The following is a 16,349-nucleotide window of genomic DNA, read 5'->3' as shown; positions in this document are numbered from 1 at the left end:
TGACAAAGAGTAAGTCCTGCAGTCTGTTCTGCCAAATTGTGCATGTGCTGAGAATCAATTACCTGCCAAAGGGTTGTGTTCTTTCATGTATTGTTTCCAGCGTGCATCAATAGCCAGAACTGCAATTTCAACTTGGTTTGATTTATGGGAAAAGTTTTGCTGGAAGCAGATGTTGATTGGTGGTGGTGTTGGGGGTTTATATACTTACCTGAATATAGTTTTAATCCTGTTGTGACTGTCTGCTAGATGCTAGTTAATTCTTACAGATTATGCTAATTCAAGAGGTGGTTTGAATTTCTGCTGTATTTTATTTATTTTTAGTCAGTTACTTTTTCTTCACAGCTGCATATTGAGGTAACACCAGAAGATGGCAGGCTCCATCCTCCCTTTTATATATTTTGTGAAGAAAGCAAAGCTATATAATTTTAAGGGAGCATGAAGTGTGGCCTTTCATAGTTAACATTTCTCATTGTTAGTACCTTGTCAGGGCCTGCTTGTAAAGGTATTTGAGCATCTGTATGAAGGAAACTCTGAAAGTTCCAAGGGGGTCTTTGAATCTCAATTGCACTTCCAGTTTGGCTGAACTGTTGAATTCAGAAGCTGTCCAATGTGTGTATATATATATTTTAACATTTCCTTCATTTCTTGTTCAGCTCTTTTAATAACCCCCAAGAAGTGAAACTGGTGTTAGAAATAATTAAGACAATTAAAGAAAAAAGAAAGGATCTAGGTCTTCGTCGCATTGGAATAATTACACCTTACAGTGCACAGAAGAAGAAAATTCAAGAGGAACTAGAAAGAGTGTTCAAGGATAACAGGTAAATAAACCATGATGTTTCAAATGGGAAGTGGCTCTTGTGTATTAATCCCTTGGTTATCCTCTTAAAATCACAGCAAATACTTTACAATTTCTACATTTATTGCCAAAATTTGCACTTGGCAGTGCTTTTAAGAAAGGACATTACCAACCATAAGACAAATGTGGTCTCTGTGTGCCGTTTCTTAGTTATTGCTTGTCTGTGTGCTTTGGTTATATTGCTGTTTTGAGTGTAGCTGAGTTGAAAGAAAATCTAAAATTCCAAGTGATGTGGAACTGAGCAGCTTTTTAGCAGTGATCTTGACCTCAATAAAAGAAATTTTGCTGTACGTTCATACACCAAATCTTTTCAAGTTCAGAAGCAGAAACTTAGTTAGAATAGTTCTGACAGCTGATCATTCAGGGTAGTTTAGGCTGTTTGCATCAGTGTGTTGCTTGAAAATCCACCTAACAATTTAATGGCTTTATAATGTTTTCTTCAACAGCCCAGGAGAAGTGGATACAGTGGATGCATTTCAGGGACGGGAGAAGGATTGCATCATAGTGACATGTGTCCGGGCAAACAGCTCTAAAGGGTCAATTGGGTATGTCTGTCTCCTGTGATTTGCAAGTCCCATTTCCAATTACACTCCAGATATTATCATTATATTTTAAACATTATCAGTAGAAAAGTTATTAGAGAACAAGTCACCACAGCTAGCAGATGAAAAGCCATCTGCATGAATTGACATTATAGGTTTGACATCCCACCCAAAATGGGGTGTGGAAAATGCTAAGCATGTTCTGCACTATATGCTGATGAATGCACATGTCTGTTTAAGTCTGTTGTTGCATAGTTTTGGCTGGTTCCTTAGTGTACTGCAAGACTTTTCTCTTAGCTTTTACTCTGTATTGTGATTTAACATTTTTTTTGTCACTGTTGTTATATTATTAATACAGCATTCTGCCTGTAAAAGCACTGCCAGCTGGTTAGGTAGTTTGGGAATGTCATGCAGAGCAGCTGTATCTTTGATTTGTATAGCAACACGCCGAAGTTGATACGCAGAAAGTCTTGAATTAAGATTGCATACTTTATAGTTTATGTAGGTTTCTTCCAGCCTGAGACAGAAGGAATTGAATACCAGGTGTACTGTTTGTCCCTCCAAACTGCTATGCAGTTGTTAATTTACTTTAATTTACTTCAGTAATATTCTCCATAGTTTACTGATTGCTTCAATTTAGAAATGGCAGAAGTGTGCCACCTCCTTGTTCATTGTTTTTTAAATTAAACTATGGGAAGGCTGTTCACGTAAGCAGAAATCTGTCTCCACACACCAGGTTTCACTAAGCATAAAGAGCTTTTCTGGTACTAATTTCCTAGTTTTTAGCTTAAGGGGTTTTAATTATGTTGACCCATGCTGCTTTGGGAAGGATAAAAGACCCGAACTGTGTTAAACAGTGATGCTTTTTGAAGGTGTCTTAATCTAGTTGATTGAGATTGGAAACTGATGGCAGCTGGAACCTGCCAGTACTTCTGGCTGGCTTGGGACATAACCTCTATTTGTTCTTTCAGAACAAAACTTTGCAACTTACTGTGCTGGAGATTTACATAATAAAACTTTGGCAGTGGTGTGCCTTAAAAGCTATATGTACTGATGACTTGGACATCTCTGTTACAAAGTCAAGTGTCATTGGCAAGATGTGATGGGAAAGTTTGCCATCACCATTACTGCTGATCTCTTAGCTGAGCAAAGTATTTTGGTCTCCAAGGTTGCCGGTCCAGCATTAAATTTGCTCTGAAAGTACCTTGCAAACGGAGGAGTAAACTCTCACAAGACAGAACAGTTAAAGGATTGTTTTTCTTTCTTTGTCCTTTTTTTTTAATGCAGTGGCCAAGTCCTCTGGTGTGATTCTGTGACTTTTGGGGTCTTTAGTTGCAGGTATTGCAGACCTGCAGTTCAGCAGGTATTAGGCACTGATGTAGGATCTATTCAAATTAAGTTGTGCAGAAGCTTGTCTTTGCCTTTGAACTGCAAACTTTGTTAGTACAGAATAAGCTGTGAATTTAGGGAGCTTCTTCATTAGAGGAGAAATACAAGTTTCATAACTGAGTGGTGTTTTTGTTTTTTCCACCTAATGTTTATTTGTAGGTTTCAGCACCTTGGTTTGTGATCCCACAGAAACAGGCTAGGTAATCTCATGCTTGCAACATGAATATTTTCTTATGCAAGGATTGTACTTTCCAGATCTTGAAGCATGATATAGCAAGTTTTCCTTCTTGTTCTGCCAGTGCAATTCACCTTTAAAATAAACTGTTGAAGCCCAACATTCAGCATTTCCGTAGAAATTTTTTTCCATTGATCATGCCAAATATTAATCTATTTCAGTTCAGGTCAAAAAGAAGCTTAAAGTCTTGATAGGTGAAGTGAGGTTGATGACTTCTGTGCTTTGAGGAACGTTTAAGAAAGGAGTAGTTGGTATTAAGAGGGGATTTGCACTAAGAAAGGAAACATTGATGGTAAGAGCTGGAAAGGACTGGAATACCCTGCAAGGCATCAATGGAGAAAGAAGGAAAAGCAATTCATCTGAAGCCCTTCATGCAAAGCAGGGCTGCTGCAGTGGCATCTGGGAATGGGTCATGGGCTGTTTCTGTTGTCTTCATTCCACTTTAACTGAATATTTCCTTACCACTTTTAAGTCTGTTCCAATAAGTAGTTTAGGAGCTTCATTTTGTCATGTCTCCTAGGTTTCTGGCAAGTCTTCAGCGTTTGAATGTTACAATTACCCGAGCCAGATTCAGCCTCTTCATCCTTGGAAGACTGAAAACGCTCATGGTAGGTGTGGTATTAATCAAATGATTGTAATCTACCCTTTTAGGTCAGGTCAGTATTTTCAGTAACTAAATTATAACATAGCCCTTTACAATTGAAGAATGGAGGCTTCGAAGATAGGCGAGATAGAGTGATGGCAGAGATGCTTTCCTTTTTGATCCGTGCTGTTCTTCCATTTATTGCAGTTGTCACTGGATGCTTGAGCAAGGAAAATGATTAAAAACTGCAAAACACCCCCAAACATTCCTTGATGTTCAGATTGTTTTTGACTCTACTCTGTATGGTCACATGGTGTCTGAGGATACCATCTGATGGTATTAATGGAAACAGATGTTTCTGAAACAGATACGCATATTGGGGTAGGAAGGGGTGATAAAGGTCCTATGAAATGTGCAGAAGTACTTTTAAATAGACGTAATGTCTTACTGTTCTTGGTTTTTATTCTTTTTCCATTGCAAGGGGTGTTAGCTACATCACTAGGGGGCATTAGACCCACATTTCACACTGGAAGTGCTCTAGGCCTTCATGGATACAGAAATTTTCACTTAAAGAGTAGTTTGCAGATTGCTGAAAGTGACCTTCCCTGTGTTACAGCAGCCAGAATGCCTATTGCTGTTTCTCCAGAGAAAGTTTAGATCCTTCTATTCCAGAAGGAACATTATGTGGTTTCTGTTATAGTTGTCAGGTATCTTAATTAAGGGGTTTTGTATCCTCCAAAACCTCTGTCCATGTGTTGTTTTCCTTCTGATAAATCTTTTGGTGTTGGTGTCTTTTTTTTCTTCTTCTTTACTGTAAAGGAGAATAAAGACTGGAACCAATTGATTCAGGATGCTCAGAGAAGGGGTGCAATTGTCAAGACATCAGACAAAAGCTACAAGAAAGATGCACTTAAGATTCTGAAGCTCAAACCAGCACCACAGAATCCCTCGTGCCAGCTTCCCACCAAAGCAGGGACAACAAAGGCTCCTCTGGCAGAGGCTTGTTCTTCTAGTAGGAAGGTGGGTGAGTCTGCAAATCCGAGGGAGGCCAGCAGACCACGAGAACTTGCTGCTGGTCCTGGCCATGCAGCGCCACAGGGAAGCAGAGTGCCCCAGCAGCCACAGGGAGCTCAGGCTGCAGACTCGCGGCGAGCCAGTGTCTCTGCACCAGTGGAGGCTGCAGCACTCCCTGCTTACAAAGAGAAACCACGGGACCCAAGGCTGGCAAGTATGGCCAGCAGAACTGAAACTAAAGGAAAGGAGCAGGCTGCAAAAGACAGCAGTCAGTCAGCCCAGAGCAGTCGAGAATCAATGCTGCAGCAGCATCTGGATGTGTCCTCAGCTGCCAGGGATCAGATTTCCAGAACAGAACCTTCTAAGAAGCACCAACAAACAAAGGGACAGTGTGACGTGCCTTCCACATTGCCTTATGCAGCTAAACTAGAGGGTGACAGGAGAGCTTCATTACCAGAGCACCATTCAAAAGCCAGCAGCGAAAGAGGTGAATGTAATAGCAGTAAGTGGAACAAAGACCCACGTACTTTAATGAGGAGAACATCAGAGTCGTCATCAGTGAGCACAGACTCCAACAGTGCCAAACGAAGAAGGACCTTTCACTGACTTCAGTACTTCAGTGTTGGCTCGTTGCTGAAAATCTATTCCCATGTTTCTATCTAGCAAGGAATGTATTTTAAAATATTTAGTACACCTGGAACTCCCTTATAGTAATACTGCTGTTATCAGTAGATCCATCATTTTCAATGTTTCTAGTTATGAAAGGGACTGTATGTCTGGCAGTTAAGAGCTATTGAAGAGAAAAGTTGGAGAGTTGCATTCCTTGGAATGGCGGTGAGTTTTGTCATCTAGGAAGTTAAGGTTGTAAATGTTGTATATTTGTACAGTATGCAGAATTATTTTAAGGTTTAATTGGGCAAATATAACTTCTCCTTTCCTTGTGCAAGTGCAGATTTCTTAGCTATGTGATTTTTTTTTTTTAAATGAAGAACAAAAGGAAAGTATAAAACAACAGGAATTAAAAAAAACCCAACCCAGACCAAACCTTGCTAAAACAAAGAAAGAGGAAAAAAAAAAACAACCCCCCTTTTGTACCAGGAAGTATAATTTATTTAATAGCAAAGTGTGTGTGTTGGTAACGTGGTAACAATGAGTCTTCTTCCTGTTCCACTAGTGCCTCAGGGAAGGCCGAAGGCAGATGTACGTTGGTTGAATGAAGAGAATTCTACTTATTTTTGTGTATTTTATTGCCTGTTTTTATAGGAACAGAAGAGCTTTCATTTATACAAATGTGTCTTGAGTTTTGCTCTTGCTGCTGCTTCGTCAGCTGGAATCCTTTGGAATCCTTTTCCTCTTGGCAGTGGCAGTACAAACTGCAGATTAAAGCCTAGGAGGTCTGTTTGAACCCAGTGAGTCCTTGTGATGAATAATCAACAGGACTGTGGAATCTGAGTCAAAGATCTAGTTAACACTTACTGATAATGACACTTAAGTTTCTTTGTATGTTGCTCTTGGAGATCTAGAGATTAAAAAAAAAAAGGGGGAGTGGTTCCATTCTAAGTGTTATTACTGGATTCTTTTCACTGTGCTGATGAAGAAGAAGTAACCAGTAAAATGAGGCGCGGGGGGAAAAAAAAAAGCAACACCTATTTTTAAGAAAGCCATCCTTTCATCATTAACATTTCACAATAAAAGTGGAATTATTTCTCTTAAGGATGAAGTATTTTTCTTCTGGAATACAATGCGTCTGTCTTAAGCAAGTGAGCAGTGATGTCTCCTGTGTGTGCAGTTTTGTATGGAGATAGTCTCGCATTCAGATAGTCTTGCATGCTTCTACCCAAGGATGTGGCACCTTGGTACAGTAACATGAGTTAGGGGTTTTGCTTGCAAGCCACGTTACTGTCTGCAGGTTTTAGTGTTCAAATTCAGTGCTTTATGAATCAGGTTGGTATCCTGCTGTCCCTTTCTAAGTCTGACTTTTGAAGAGCTGTTTGTACTGTGACTGCTGTGGCCTGATGTGTTCTGAGACCTAAAGAAACAGGTGTTATCTTTGTGAGTGAGCTCTGTAAGTGGATCTTGCACCCGGAATGGAAGCATTGTCACATAATTGGGGGCCAGGCCAATATGTGGGGTTGCTTTTGGTTCCATAATGGCAATGGCTTTCCCTGAGCAAATGAGCTGCCAGCTTTCTCTGGCCACAGTTTAACCACAGTTTTATTTCTGTTTCTGTCCTGACACATTGATTGCAGTGATTAGTTCTACCTTTGTTCTTTTATCCCACTGCCAAAGTGGTGTATTCGATCCAGTTCAGTGATACACAAGTGGCTTACAGGACAAAACTGTAGCAGTTCAGATGGTAATTGATGCTGGGGTAGCTTGCGAGCTCAGAAAAATGTGCTTTACTAGCAACAACTGCACTATAGGTGTGTTGCAGTGGCCAACAGCTGGAAGGTGGGTTCTTTATTCTCAGCCTATGGACTGTGACGATGCCAAGAGTAAGCAGAACTGTGGTCCTAAAAATGCAAGGCGTTCTCTCAAGCCTGCATGAATAAATGATGGATGAAATGGCTGCTCCATTGTAAATGGAATTTATAATGTTAACAATATAATACAGTCTCTTGCCACAACGAGTCCATTCCCAAGTCGTATATTAGGTCTCCTTTCTTGTCTTTAAGATGCTTGGGAAGGAGCCAAATGCGTTATTCTTTAATACAAATAAATGTAAGCTAAGCAGCCCTGCACGTTGAATGTTGCTGATACATGAGACCTTCTGGCCATACATGCCTCCCTGCTGAGGCCTCGAGTAATTTGCCACCAGCTCCCAGGCAAATAGTGGTAGAAATGAAAACGAAGGTAGGCTGAGTTACATTCAATGCAATGAAAGAGAACTTCGTTGTGTGACCTGATGGACTTACGCCATCCTGTTTTGTCCTGATATCACTGTTTTACCAAGCAAGAGCTCTTTTCTTAGCTACAAAGAGAACTTCCCAGCTCTTTAATCCCTGAAATTGCAGGGATGGGGGTAGGGTGGAGCTCTTGGACCTGTTTTGTGTTGAAGGCCAGCAAAAAACAGCAGTGTGGTTAAAAAGAAAACGGGTTACCTTTAGGCTTTCCTCACACGTCTCACCCTGCAGTGAAACTTGTTATGACACCTGGAGAATCAAAATGATAAAGGGAGCCCTTAGGACAAGCTGAAGATCTTCTCTGCATCTGAAATCAGTGTGTGATTTCTGCATGATGGTGGCTCAATGCCTCAAATCTCTGCTAAGAGTGCTGAGAAGGTGGCGATGGGAATCTCTTCAGAACCCAGATCTGCTCTTATTTCTGACACCACCACTCAGCTCCCCCCATTTCAGCTTTATTTGGGATGCTTCATGGAAGCTGATTACGGAATACAAATAGTTGGTGAGACTGTTACCACTCACTACCACTAATAAATTGCTTTTCCACTGGCCAGCATGGGGTCATGAATCACTCACAGAGATGAGATGTCTGCTTTCCCATCTTTAAACCAAAACAAAGAAGAACCAGCATACCCAGTAAGTTCCTATAGGCAGAATTTGCTTCCTTGCTTCTGTGTCCAGCTCATGTGGACCACATGTGTCAGACTTCATGTTGGTGAGCATATGAATGTGCATGAAGCCAAAATGCTGTAGGCTCCTCTACAGCTGTGTCTGTCCTCCATCACAGCAGGCCCTTTTTGTTGTCTGGGGCTTTTGATTTCAGTAGTTAAAAATCAACGAAGGATTTGAGGTAAACAAGTAAAATCAAAAGCTCTCCTTGTTCTGTTTGAAGAGGTCGCCTTTTTGCAGACAGGAATATAATCTAAAAACTTTTGTAAAGGAATCAAATGCTGGCTGCCAACGTGAGAACCTCTTGAAAGAGCACAAGTGGCTTTCCTTGCAAGGAGAAGTACCTGTCAGCTCACCTTACCACCAGTGAGGTATCGAGCTCATTGGGCAGCATCTCCATTAATGCACAAACATCTCTATCTTGAGAAGACCTTTCAGATCTGCAGGTACTTGCTGTGATGGTTTCTTTCCGTATGATTTCAATAATGCTCGATTCTCTTGGTGTAAACACCTATGTGCTAAGAAATGTCTGCAGTTAATGGGTTTGCAGAGCTGAAGCTCTCTGCGAATTTACATTATTCTCTTAAATGCCAGGTTTTGTCAGAGATTAATTTTTTCTTGTCTTGCTGGGCTTTGTGTTTTCTGATTGCAAGTTCTCCAATGCAGCTGGAGCTGCACCGAGTGGAGCTGGCTTCATGGAGGAGCCTGAAGTTGCAATCTACTGCCCATCTTGCAACCACAGCTCGCTCTCCCAGTTCTATTGGATAGACTTGTTTTGTTTCTTGGTTTTCTTGCCCTGTCCACCACCTTCAATGTTTCTCAGGTATCCTTTGATACCACTACAGGAGGATTAGCACAACTTTATACCTCTTCATGCAGTTCATCAGGCTTTGATTAAAGAGACCCCAGGGACTGAACATCACAGTATTCAGGGTTCATGGGGAGCTGGTACCATCTGAGTTAGGAAGCTGGGGATGTTTTGTCTTGAAAACAAAGAAACTCCCCCATACAGCACCCAGTCAAGCAAGGGAAACTGCCCAGCCCCCCATAAAAGCTGTGTTTAGTGGTATATCACCTGCAGTATGGGCTGTTATGAGCTTTGTTGTGCTCTTCTGTGGTTATTTTCTGTGGGAATTCAGTGCTGCTGTTTGGCACCTGCAGCTCATAAGTGTGCTTTTGCAGGGAATCTGCTGGCTGCAGTTTGGCTGGGATATGGCTTTGTGAAGTAGTAAATTTTCTGTTGCTTAATCTAATTTGCTAGAGAAAAACAGTAGTGCAGGGGAAGGAGAATGTGTGCTTCACCTTCCAGAAATGTCATTAGAGACCTTGATCTCGTTACAGCCTGTTCTGTGCTATTACTTGTAAGAACAGCAGCATATAAGGATTTGAAATATATCTCAGTAAGAAAGTATAAGGAAGGAGCAAGTGTCAATGGCAACAGACAGCAAACGGCTGCATTAAAGGGAGGAAATGCTTGTGTCAGCCCACTCCCTCAAAGATCAGATCTCAGCAGGGTGAATTTAACCCTCATTTCTACTATAGTAGATTAACTGAGTCCTGTGACCTACCTCTGTGGTGCCTTCGAAACAGGCACCAGATTCCTTTGCTTTGTATGGCTCTGGGTATGATGCAATTAAAGTTCTTGTGCTGATTACGATCCACTTGATTCTTGTCTCAGGTTTCTCCTGCTTTCTTTTACATGCTTGGCTGCATCTGTTTCCTCCACCATGATTCTCTATGAGAATCTCTACACTGAAATCCCAGGCTGCGGCTGCTTGGAGGTTCTTAACCAAAGGGCTTTTTCTGCCCCATCTCTGTGGGATGACATGGGAGGTTGGGCAGCTGAGACCCCCTGGAGAACCACCCCTGGGCTGCCCAACGTTCTTCATCTGCAGGTTCATTTGGAAATGGCATTTCAGCACAGGGCTGGGGCTTAATACATCCTTCATTGTCTACAGTTAGTGGTGCAACCTGAGTTCAGCAAAGTAATTAGGAGAAATAATTAACAGCTCAGTGCTGAAGTAACGTCTCTCCCTCCCCTTCCCTTCACCATGAGGTGCTCCTTGCCAGTAACTCGGAGAACACAAGAGGACTTTATGAATAAAAAAAAATAAGTCTTTACCTGTAATTAACTGTGCACACAGAAAGGAAAACGTGGCAATCAAGCAGCAATTGATGGTTGCTTTACTGGAGGAGGATACACCATAATCATGGCAGAACGTCCCTTTAAGTCGTGGGTCTTTTATAACATTTAATTTGAACAAAAATAAGTCTCTACCAGAAAAAAAAAGAGAGAGAAGGATTTGAACCGTCCGCTATACGGAAATGTGTGGGTAAGACACTGTACTTCTTACACACCCTATGCCTAATGGCCCCTGTGTTCTCCATAAGTGCAAGAAAACAAAACCCGGCAATGAGATACAAAATCAATGCAGCAAATCGAGCTGTAGGCAACGGTATGTGAGCAGCCAGGCCCGGCTGGCGGCAGGACTACACAGCGGGATGGAGCAGAGACCCCTCTTCCCTCCCTCCCTTCCCCTCCTTGTGATGTTGTGGGGCTCTGATGTTATGATAACTCTTTTGAAACGGGGCACTAAGAGGGAGGAAAGAAAAAAGAACACCCCAGCCTATACCAAAATAAATAAATTAATCATTAAAAAACAAACAAACAAACAAATCTCCCTTGGGTTGGCGGCACTGTGGCATCAGGGCTCTGTGTTGCCCTGTGCAGAGCGGGGATGGAAGGACGGCCGTGTCTGTGGGCTCTGCTGCAGTCCCTGTGCTGCTGCTCAGCCATCAGCCCCGTGTGGTTCCGTGGTCAGGAGTCAGCCCTGGCTTTTCAGCTGCTTGGAACGGTGGCTGAAAGACGTTGTGCAAGTCCTAGCGTGAAGGAAGGCAGAGGAGCTGGTGGGGAGAGCCACCATTGCCTTGCGCTCCCCATCCCTCGGTGCTGTGCCTCAACTGGGCTCCCTCCTCCCAGCCTCAGAGGTTGGCCCAGCCGCGCAGCTGCAGACCCAGCACACCAAAGACGACGGTGCTGATGGCGGCCCGTGTGCTGGAGGCACCATCACAGTCCTTTCTGTCAGCTTCACACCGTGACTGCTGGCACAGGACCCCCTTGAAGCCCACGGGGCAGATGCAGCGCTGGTTCTGGTAGCAGGTGCCGCCGTTCTGGCAGAGCAGGAGCTCGTCGTCACAGACGTTGGCTGTAGGGAAGGAGGGATGATGGTGGGAGTTACACTGCAGGGTGTGAAACCCTTTGGCTTGCAGCAGAAACCAGGAAGGTTTTGGTTTTTTGCTTTGGCTCTGAGGGGCTTCATTGTCAAACCCTTACAGAACGAGACCGGTCCCAGTGCCAGAGGAACAGAGATGGGGCTGCAGACTTCAGAGCTGTATTGGATTTAGGAGGAATGACCAAGCTCACTCCATGCCATGGGATGGGCAGGAGTCATGCTCCTTGTTGGAGATCTCAACCTCTCTGGAAGTGCCACCCCTCGTGGGACACCCCTTCCTTCATTTGAGACCCAACTCCACATTGGAGATCCCTTTCTCATGCGAGACCCCTCCTTATTGGAGCTCCCCCCATGTCCATGCCCACCTCCCACCTCCCCATGCCCTGACGGGGTGGCTGCCCGCAGCGCTGCCAGCTACTCACGGAAGCAGCCCTGTCTCCAGTAGTAGTTGGGCAGGCAGTCGTCACACTTTGGCCCCGTGGCTCCTTCCTTGCATTCACAGTAGCCGGTCTCGTTGCAGCGGTCGTGCAGGGAGCCGATCTGATTGCAGTTACATTCTGGCCATGAAGACAATGCTGTGAATGCTCACCATGCCTGCAGGCTTTGTGTCCCCTTGTGTCCCTATGGAGGGGCTGGGGATAGGGCTGGCCTTGAGGGAGTGCATGGCTGCCTGAGACCACCCTCACCATGGATGCAGCAATGCATCTGAACCCAATTGGAAAGATTATTTGAGCTTTAGTGCCCAAATGTATTATTTTGGGCTTGGTGGATTGCAAGACCCTAACAGAACTCTGAGAGCATCCCAGTGGACACGTTGCCCTCAGAACGGGCTGAACCAAAGCCCATCTCACAGCAATGAGGTCCCAGGCCCAGTGCAGCTCCCAAGGCAGATGAGTGCTCACCTATGCATACATTCTCATCGTCCAACTCTGCCGAGCTGTTGCGGTAGAAGCCCAGGCGGCAGTGCTGGCAGTGCTGGCCCCGCGTGTTGTGCTTGCAGCTCACGCAGGTCACCACGTTCAGAAAGTCGATGTAGCTGCAGCGGTTGGAGTGGCCGTAGCACTCACAGTCTGCAGAGAGGAGGAGAAAGAGAGAGATGGGCCATGGGGAAACAGTGGGGGCCGTACCTCAATGCTGCTGCACAGGGGTTGGGTTTAAGTCTTTGCTCAGGGTGGTCTGTCCCTGCAGGGTAAGGACAGGCAGGAACCAGCCCCAGGACACAGCTCTTCGGGGAAATGTGTAATTACAGGAGCAGCCAGTGGGCTGTGGAGCGCTGTCAGGTGTTAATTAAAGAGCTGCCTTGTTAATCAGTAGAGCCCAGCTGGATGTTTGGGAGAAGGGAGAGGCATTGGGCTGTGCAGGGGCATGCAGAGCCCTGGGGAAGACTGTGCCCTGCCTGGTGGTGACAAGGAGGAGCTGGCAGGTGATGGGAAAGCTCTGGATGAGCAGAACCTGCTGCAAGTGCAGGTAAGTTCTGCTTGCTTCTCTGGCCTGTTCCTCATGTGTCCCTTTTCAGCATCATCTTTGCTGTAGTACTTTCCCAGGCAATGCCTGTTGTGGAGCATGATGACTCTCAGTTCTGTCTGAGTTTGTTATGGCTTAAAATGAGTGTGTGCTAGGCTGCATGGCTTGTGTGGGCTTCTTCCAAGTGAGATGGGCATGGGGAGGTAACCCAGTGCTGCCTGGCATAGCACAGGGCTCCCATTGCTGAGCAGAGTGTTGCTCCTGTCCCCACTGTGCTGGGCTGACCTTTCTCAGCTGTGGGTGTGTGTTGAGAAACAACCACTTAGGTTTCATTTCTAGCTGGAAGAACTTGATTATTTGCTTTTTGTGTTTGCTTTTTATTACTGTGACGTGGGACAGTGAGCTCCTTGCAGTGCTGTAGTGCTGTGTTCAGGGTAATGAATCTTTCTGGGAGTTGAAGAGGACAACACAAGAGGAGAGGAAGGCTCCTGGATGCTCAGTGGCACAGTCGTCCTGCTCAGGAGGTGTCCCAGCCAGCTGGTAGGGGACAACGTGAGCAGGGAAGGTGTTGAGCAGGTCTGAGCTTCTCCAGTGCTGAATAGGTGGAGTGGGGTTTAGATCAGGGGTTTGGGTCCAGGCTCCCAAGTTAAACATTCCAGCATGGCAGAGCGATGGCAGGGGAGGATGGGCAGGCATGCACATAGGGCTGGAGGAATAGAATTATGCCAATGAAATGAATGTCAAGGAGGATGGAGCATGGCAGTGATTTCCCCATGGTTTGCAGCTGCCTGAGTAGGAGCTGAGACCTTCTGTGAAACAACCACTGCCTGCCTGATTGATTTCCAAAGAACTTCAGCTCATGTGGTTCTGCTGCTGCAGTTCACAAGCAGTATTTCACCCGAGGTGTGTGATCTTACATTGAGCAAACCCTCCCCATCTTCTCTGTGTCTGAGGCTGCAGCTCTGGTGAGGACTGGGAGCCCTGGAGCTCCTCACTCCCATCCTCTTACCTTTATATGTTTCAATAGGAGCCACTGGGCCGGTGTCTGGTTGGAGCCGGATGAGTTTTGAGCTCTTTGAGGATGCTTAAGGAAAATCAAAGACAGGCTTTTTCTCAGTGCTTCGCACCACTTTGCGTCCTACACTACCACGAGCATCTCTGCTATGAGAACAATGATGAGCCAAGTCAGGAACACCGTGCTGGCAGCATTGAAAGCTATTTCTGCACCAGACAGCTGGTAGCTGCTAAATTTCTCCTCTTCTTCTCCCCTCCTCAAAGTTTGATGCATGAAAAATTCCATGCATGGCAGTATTGCAATGCTTAGGGCTGAGTGCTGGGCAGAAGGAGCCTTCCACGCATCCCCTGGTTACACACGGGATTGACTTGGCCAAGCTGAGAATCTACAGGTCTAAAGAGCTCCTGTCTGTGGCCTTGCTTTGATAACGGCCATACAGACAGCCCCTCACCACCCTCAAAAAGCAACTAGGATCACATCTAAGAGCACAAAAGCTACAGAGGTGGTATAAAGCACAGAATCCTGCAGAACCCAGCCTGCTCCAGCCCGCTTGCCCATCCCAGCACCTACCTGACTTCTTCCCATGCCTCTTGCCTGCAGACTGTGCTGTGCGCCCTGCTTTGCTCTTCGGAGCTGCTACATGAGATGATAAAATACATCTGAGTGCTGAGGTGGAGTTGCAGAGCCCCCCATACCTGCTGTGCTGGGTTGGGTAGTGGCTGATCTACCAGGAGAAACAGCTGCCTGTGGCTGAGCTGGTGCTTATGGGACCCCCAGTGTATCCTCCATGTTATCCAAGTGTGCAAAAGGCAAATGATGTCTCAAGGAATGGTGGGCAGGGAAAGTGACTCCTGGTTTCTCTGGTCTGTCCCACCCACCCACGTCTGCCAACCCCAAAAGAGCCTTCAGAAAGACTTCCATGGGGTGGGATGAGCAGAACTGAGCTGATCTCAACTATGAATGGGAGAACGGATTGCACAATGTTGGGCTTGCTGAGGACGGGCACATTGTCCCCAGCAATGAGGGAGAAAACAGACCTGCCCCATCTTTGGGAAAGGGCCTTACCTCGAATATTCTTGGGGGGTTCTGGTGGCTTCAGCTTGGGTTCAGGTGCTGCTGCTTTTGTTGGGCTCTGAATAGCTTGAGGTGGCATCAGTTAGAGAGAACATTGGATTTAATACAGCTCTTGCACTTGCTTGTTTTAAAAGGTGAGGAAAGGACACTGGAAGCTCTATTCAGGTATCTGGGGTAGAGCCATGTCTGGTTGAGGATACACTGGGGCATGTATAAGAGACAGAATCCCCTGGAAACTGGTCTGCTAGTACAGAAGCTGCTCCTAAGGGGAGCTGCTGGACAGGTGAGTGTTGACATGTGGTCATTGCATTGCATGAAGCATGGAGAGAAGCAGACTGCTGCCAAGACTCAGAAGTCCCCATTGTTCAGTACAGGCTGTCAGCATCACCTGGCATTGATGCAAGTGGTGTTGGCCTATCTTGTTACTATTTCAAATACATTTTTTTTTTCTCTCTATGTGGTTAGAGACAAGCTCAAAAGCACAACAGTTCCAAGAAGCCTGAATTCCAGCACTTTCTGTCCGCCCATTGACTATTAGCAGATGCTAAATTGTGTCCTGGCCCAGCTCCAGCTGGTGTTACATTCTGCACTGGAAGGGATGCTGATGTCTATGGGGGTGATAGCTACAGGCATCTCAGCTGGAAAAGGGCACTGAGCACCACCAGCAACTGCTGAAGTGTGTGTGCCAGCGGGAGCCCTGAGGAGGAGACACTCCAGCCCCAACAGCCTCCCAGAGCTCCCAGCAGGAGCTTCATAGCTTACTGTAGGCAGACAAGTGGGAGACCTGAAGCAAGGAAATATGTAAGAAGGCATCTATGCTATAAACGACACAAGCCTATCTGTTTACAAAGTTATTCTGGTCTCAGGAGACAACAGGATTTCCATGATCCTCTCTGTTCACCCCAGCAGCAAGCCGAGAACAATCTCTTCTACCACTTATCATCCTCATCTTTCATGTATGCAACTAAACCCTGAGGCTCAATCCAGCCTCACCAGATTACTGGCTGCATGTAGGGCACAGACAAACCCTCGGCTTTTCCCAGGTGGGAGGAAGAGAGAGAGATGCATGGAAAGAAGATATGCAGAGCTACAAAGGAAAGAGGTGGGAGCAGGGATTTGCTGGCAGGACCCAGCTCAGCTGTGTGTCTCCTACCTTCTGCTGCCCCAACCTTGGCTGGGGGAGAGCCCACCTGCAGCGGGGCGGCCGCCGACAGGTCGGGGTATCCTGGCAGCAATCAGACAGAGAGCTGTGTTAGGAATAGAGCTGGAAACCAGCTGGGAGCTTTGCATTGCGCTGGAGGACAAAACCTGGCCCTGTGGCTGTTGCCATGAGGGTTTTTGTGCCTTGGTGGGATTTGGCAGCTAACATCCC

At 45.6% G+C, this 16,349-nt stretch overlaps 1 protein-coding gene across 2 annotated transcripts in view; it reads right to left on the bottom strand.

The window, feature by feature from the left end:
* Positions 1–10,346: 10,346 nt before the first annotated feature.
* Positions 10,347–16,349, bottom strand: part of NTNG2 (netrin G2) — a 37,631-nt gene continuing 31,628 nt past the window's right edge. The window contains exons 8-13 of one of the 2 annotated variants that reach the window (XM_032448163.1): positions 14,969–15,043; positions 14,474–14,539; positions 13,898–13,972; positions 12,327–12,494; positions 11,847–11,981; positions 10,347–11,397 (exon numbers count right to left, since the gene is read on the bottom strand). In XM_032448163.1, coding sequence (XP_032304054.1) covers positions 11,174–11,397; positions 11,847–11,981; positions 12,327–12,494; positions 13,898–13,972; positions 14,474–14,539; positions 14,969–15,043 — 743 coding nt within the window. In that variant the 3' untranslated portion in view covers positions 10,347–11,173. The remainder of the gene's footprint in view (positions 11,398–11,846; positions 11,982–12,326; positions 12,495–13,897; positions 13,973–14,473; positions 14,540–14,968; positions 15,044–16,349) is intronic. The other variant, XM_015879149.2, reaches the window with a different exon arrangement.

The sequence above is a fragment of the Coturnix japonica genome, chromosome 17 (genome assembly GCF_001577835.2).
Source record: "Coturnix japonica isolate 7356 chromosome 17, Coturnix japonica 2.1, whole genome shotgun sequence".
Classification (NCBI taxonomy): Eukaryota; Metazoa; Chordata; class Aves; order Galliformes; family Phasianidae; genus Coturnix; species Coturnix japonica.
Note: the sequence above shows the minus strand (reverse complement) of the source record. Positions and strands in the feature narration are given on the sequence as shown.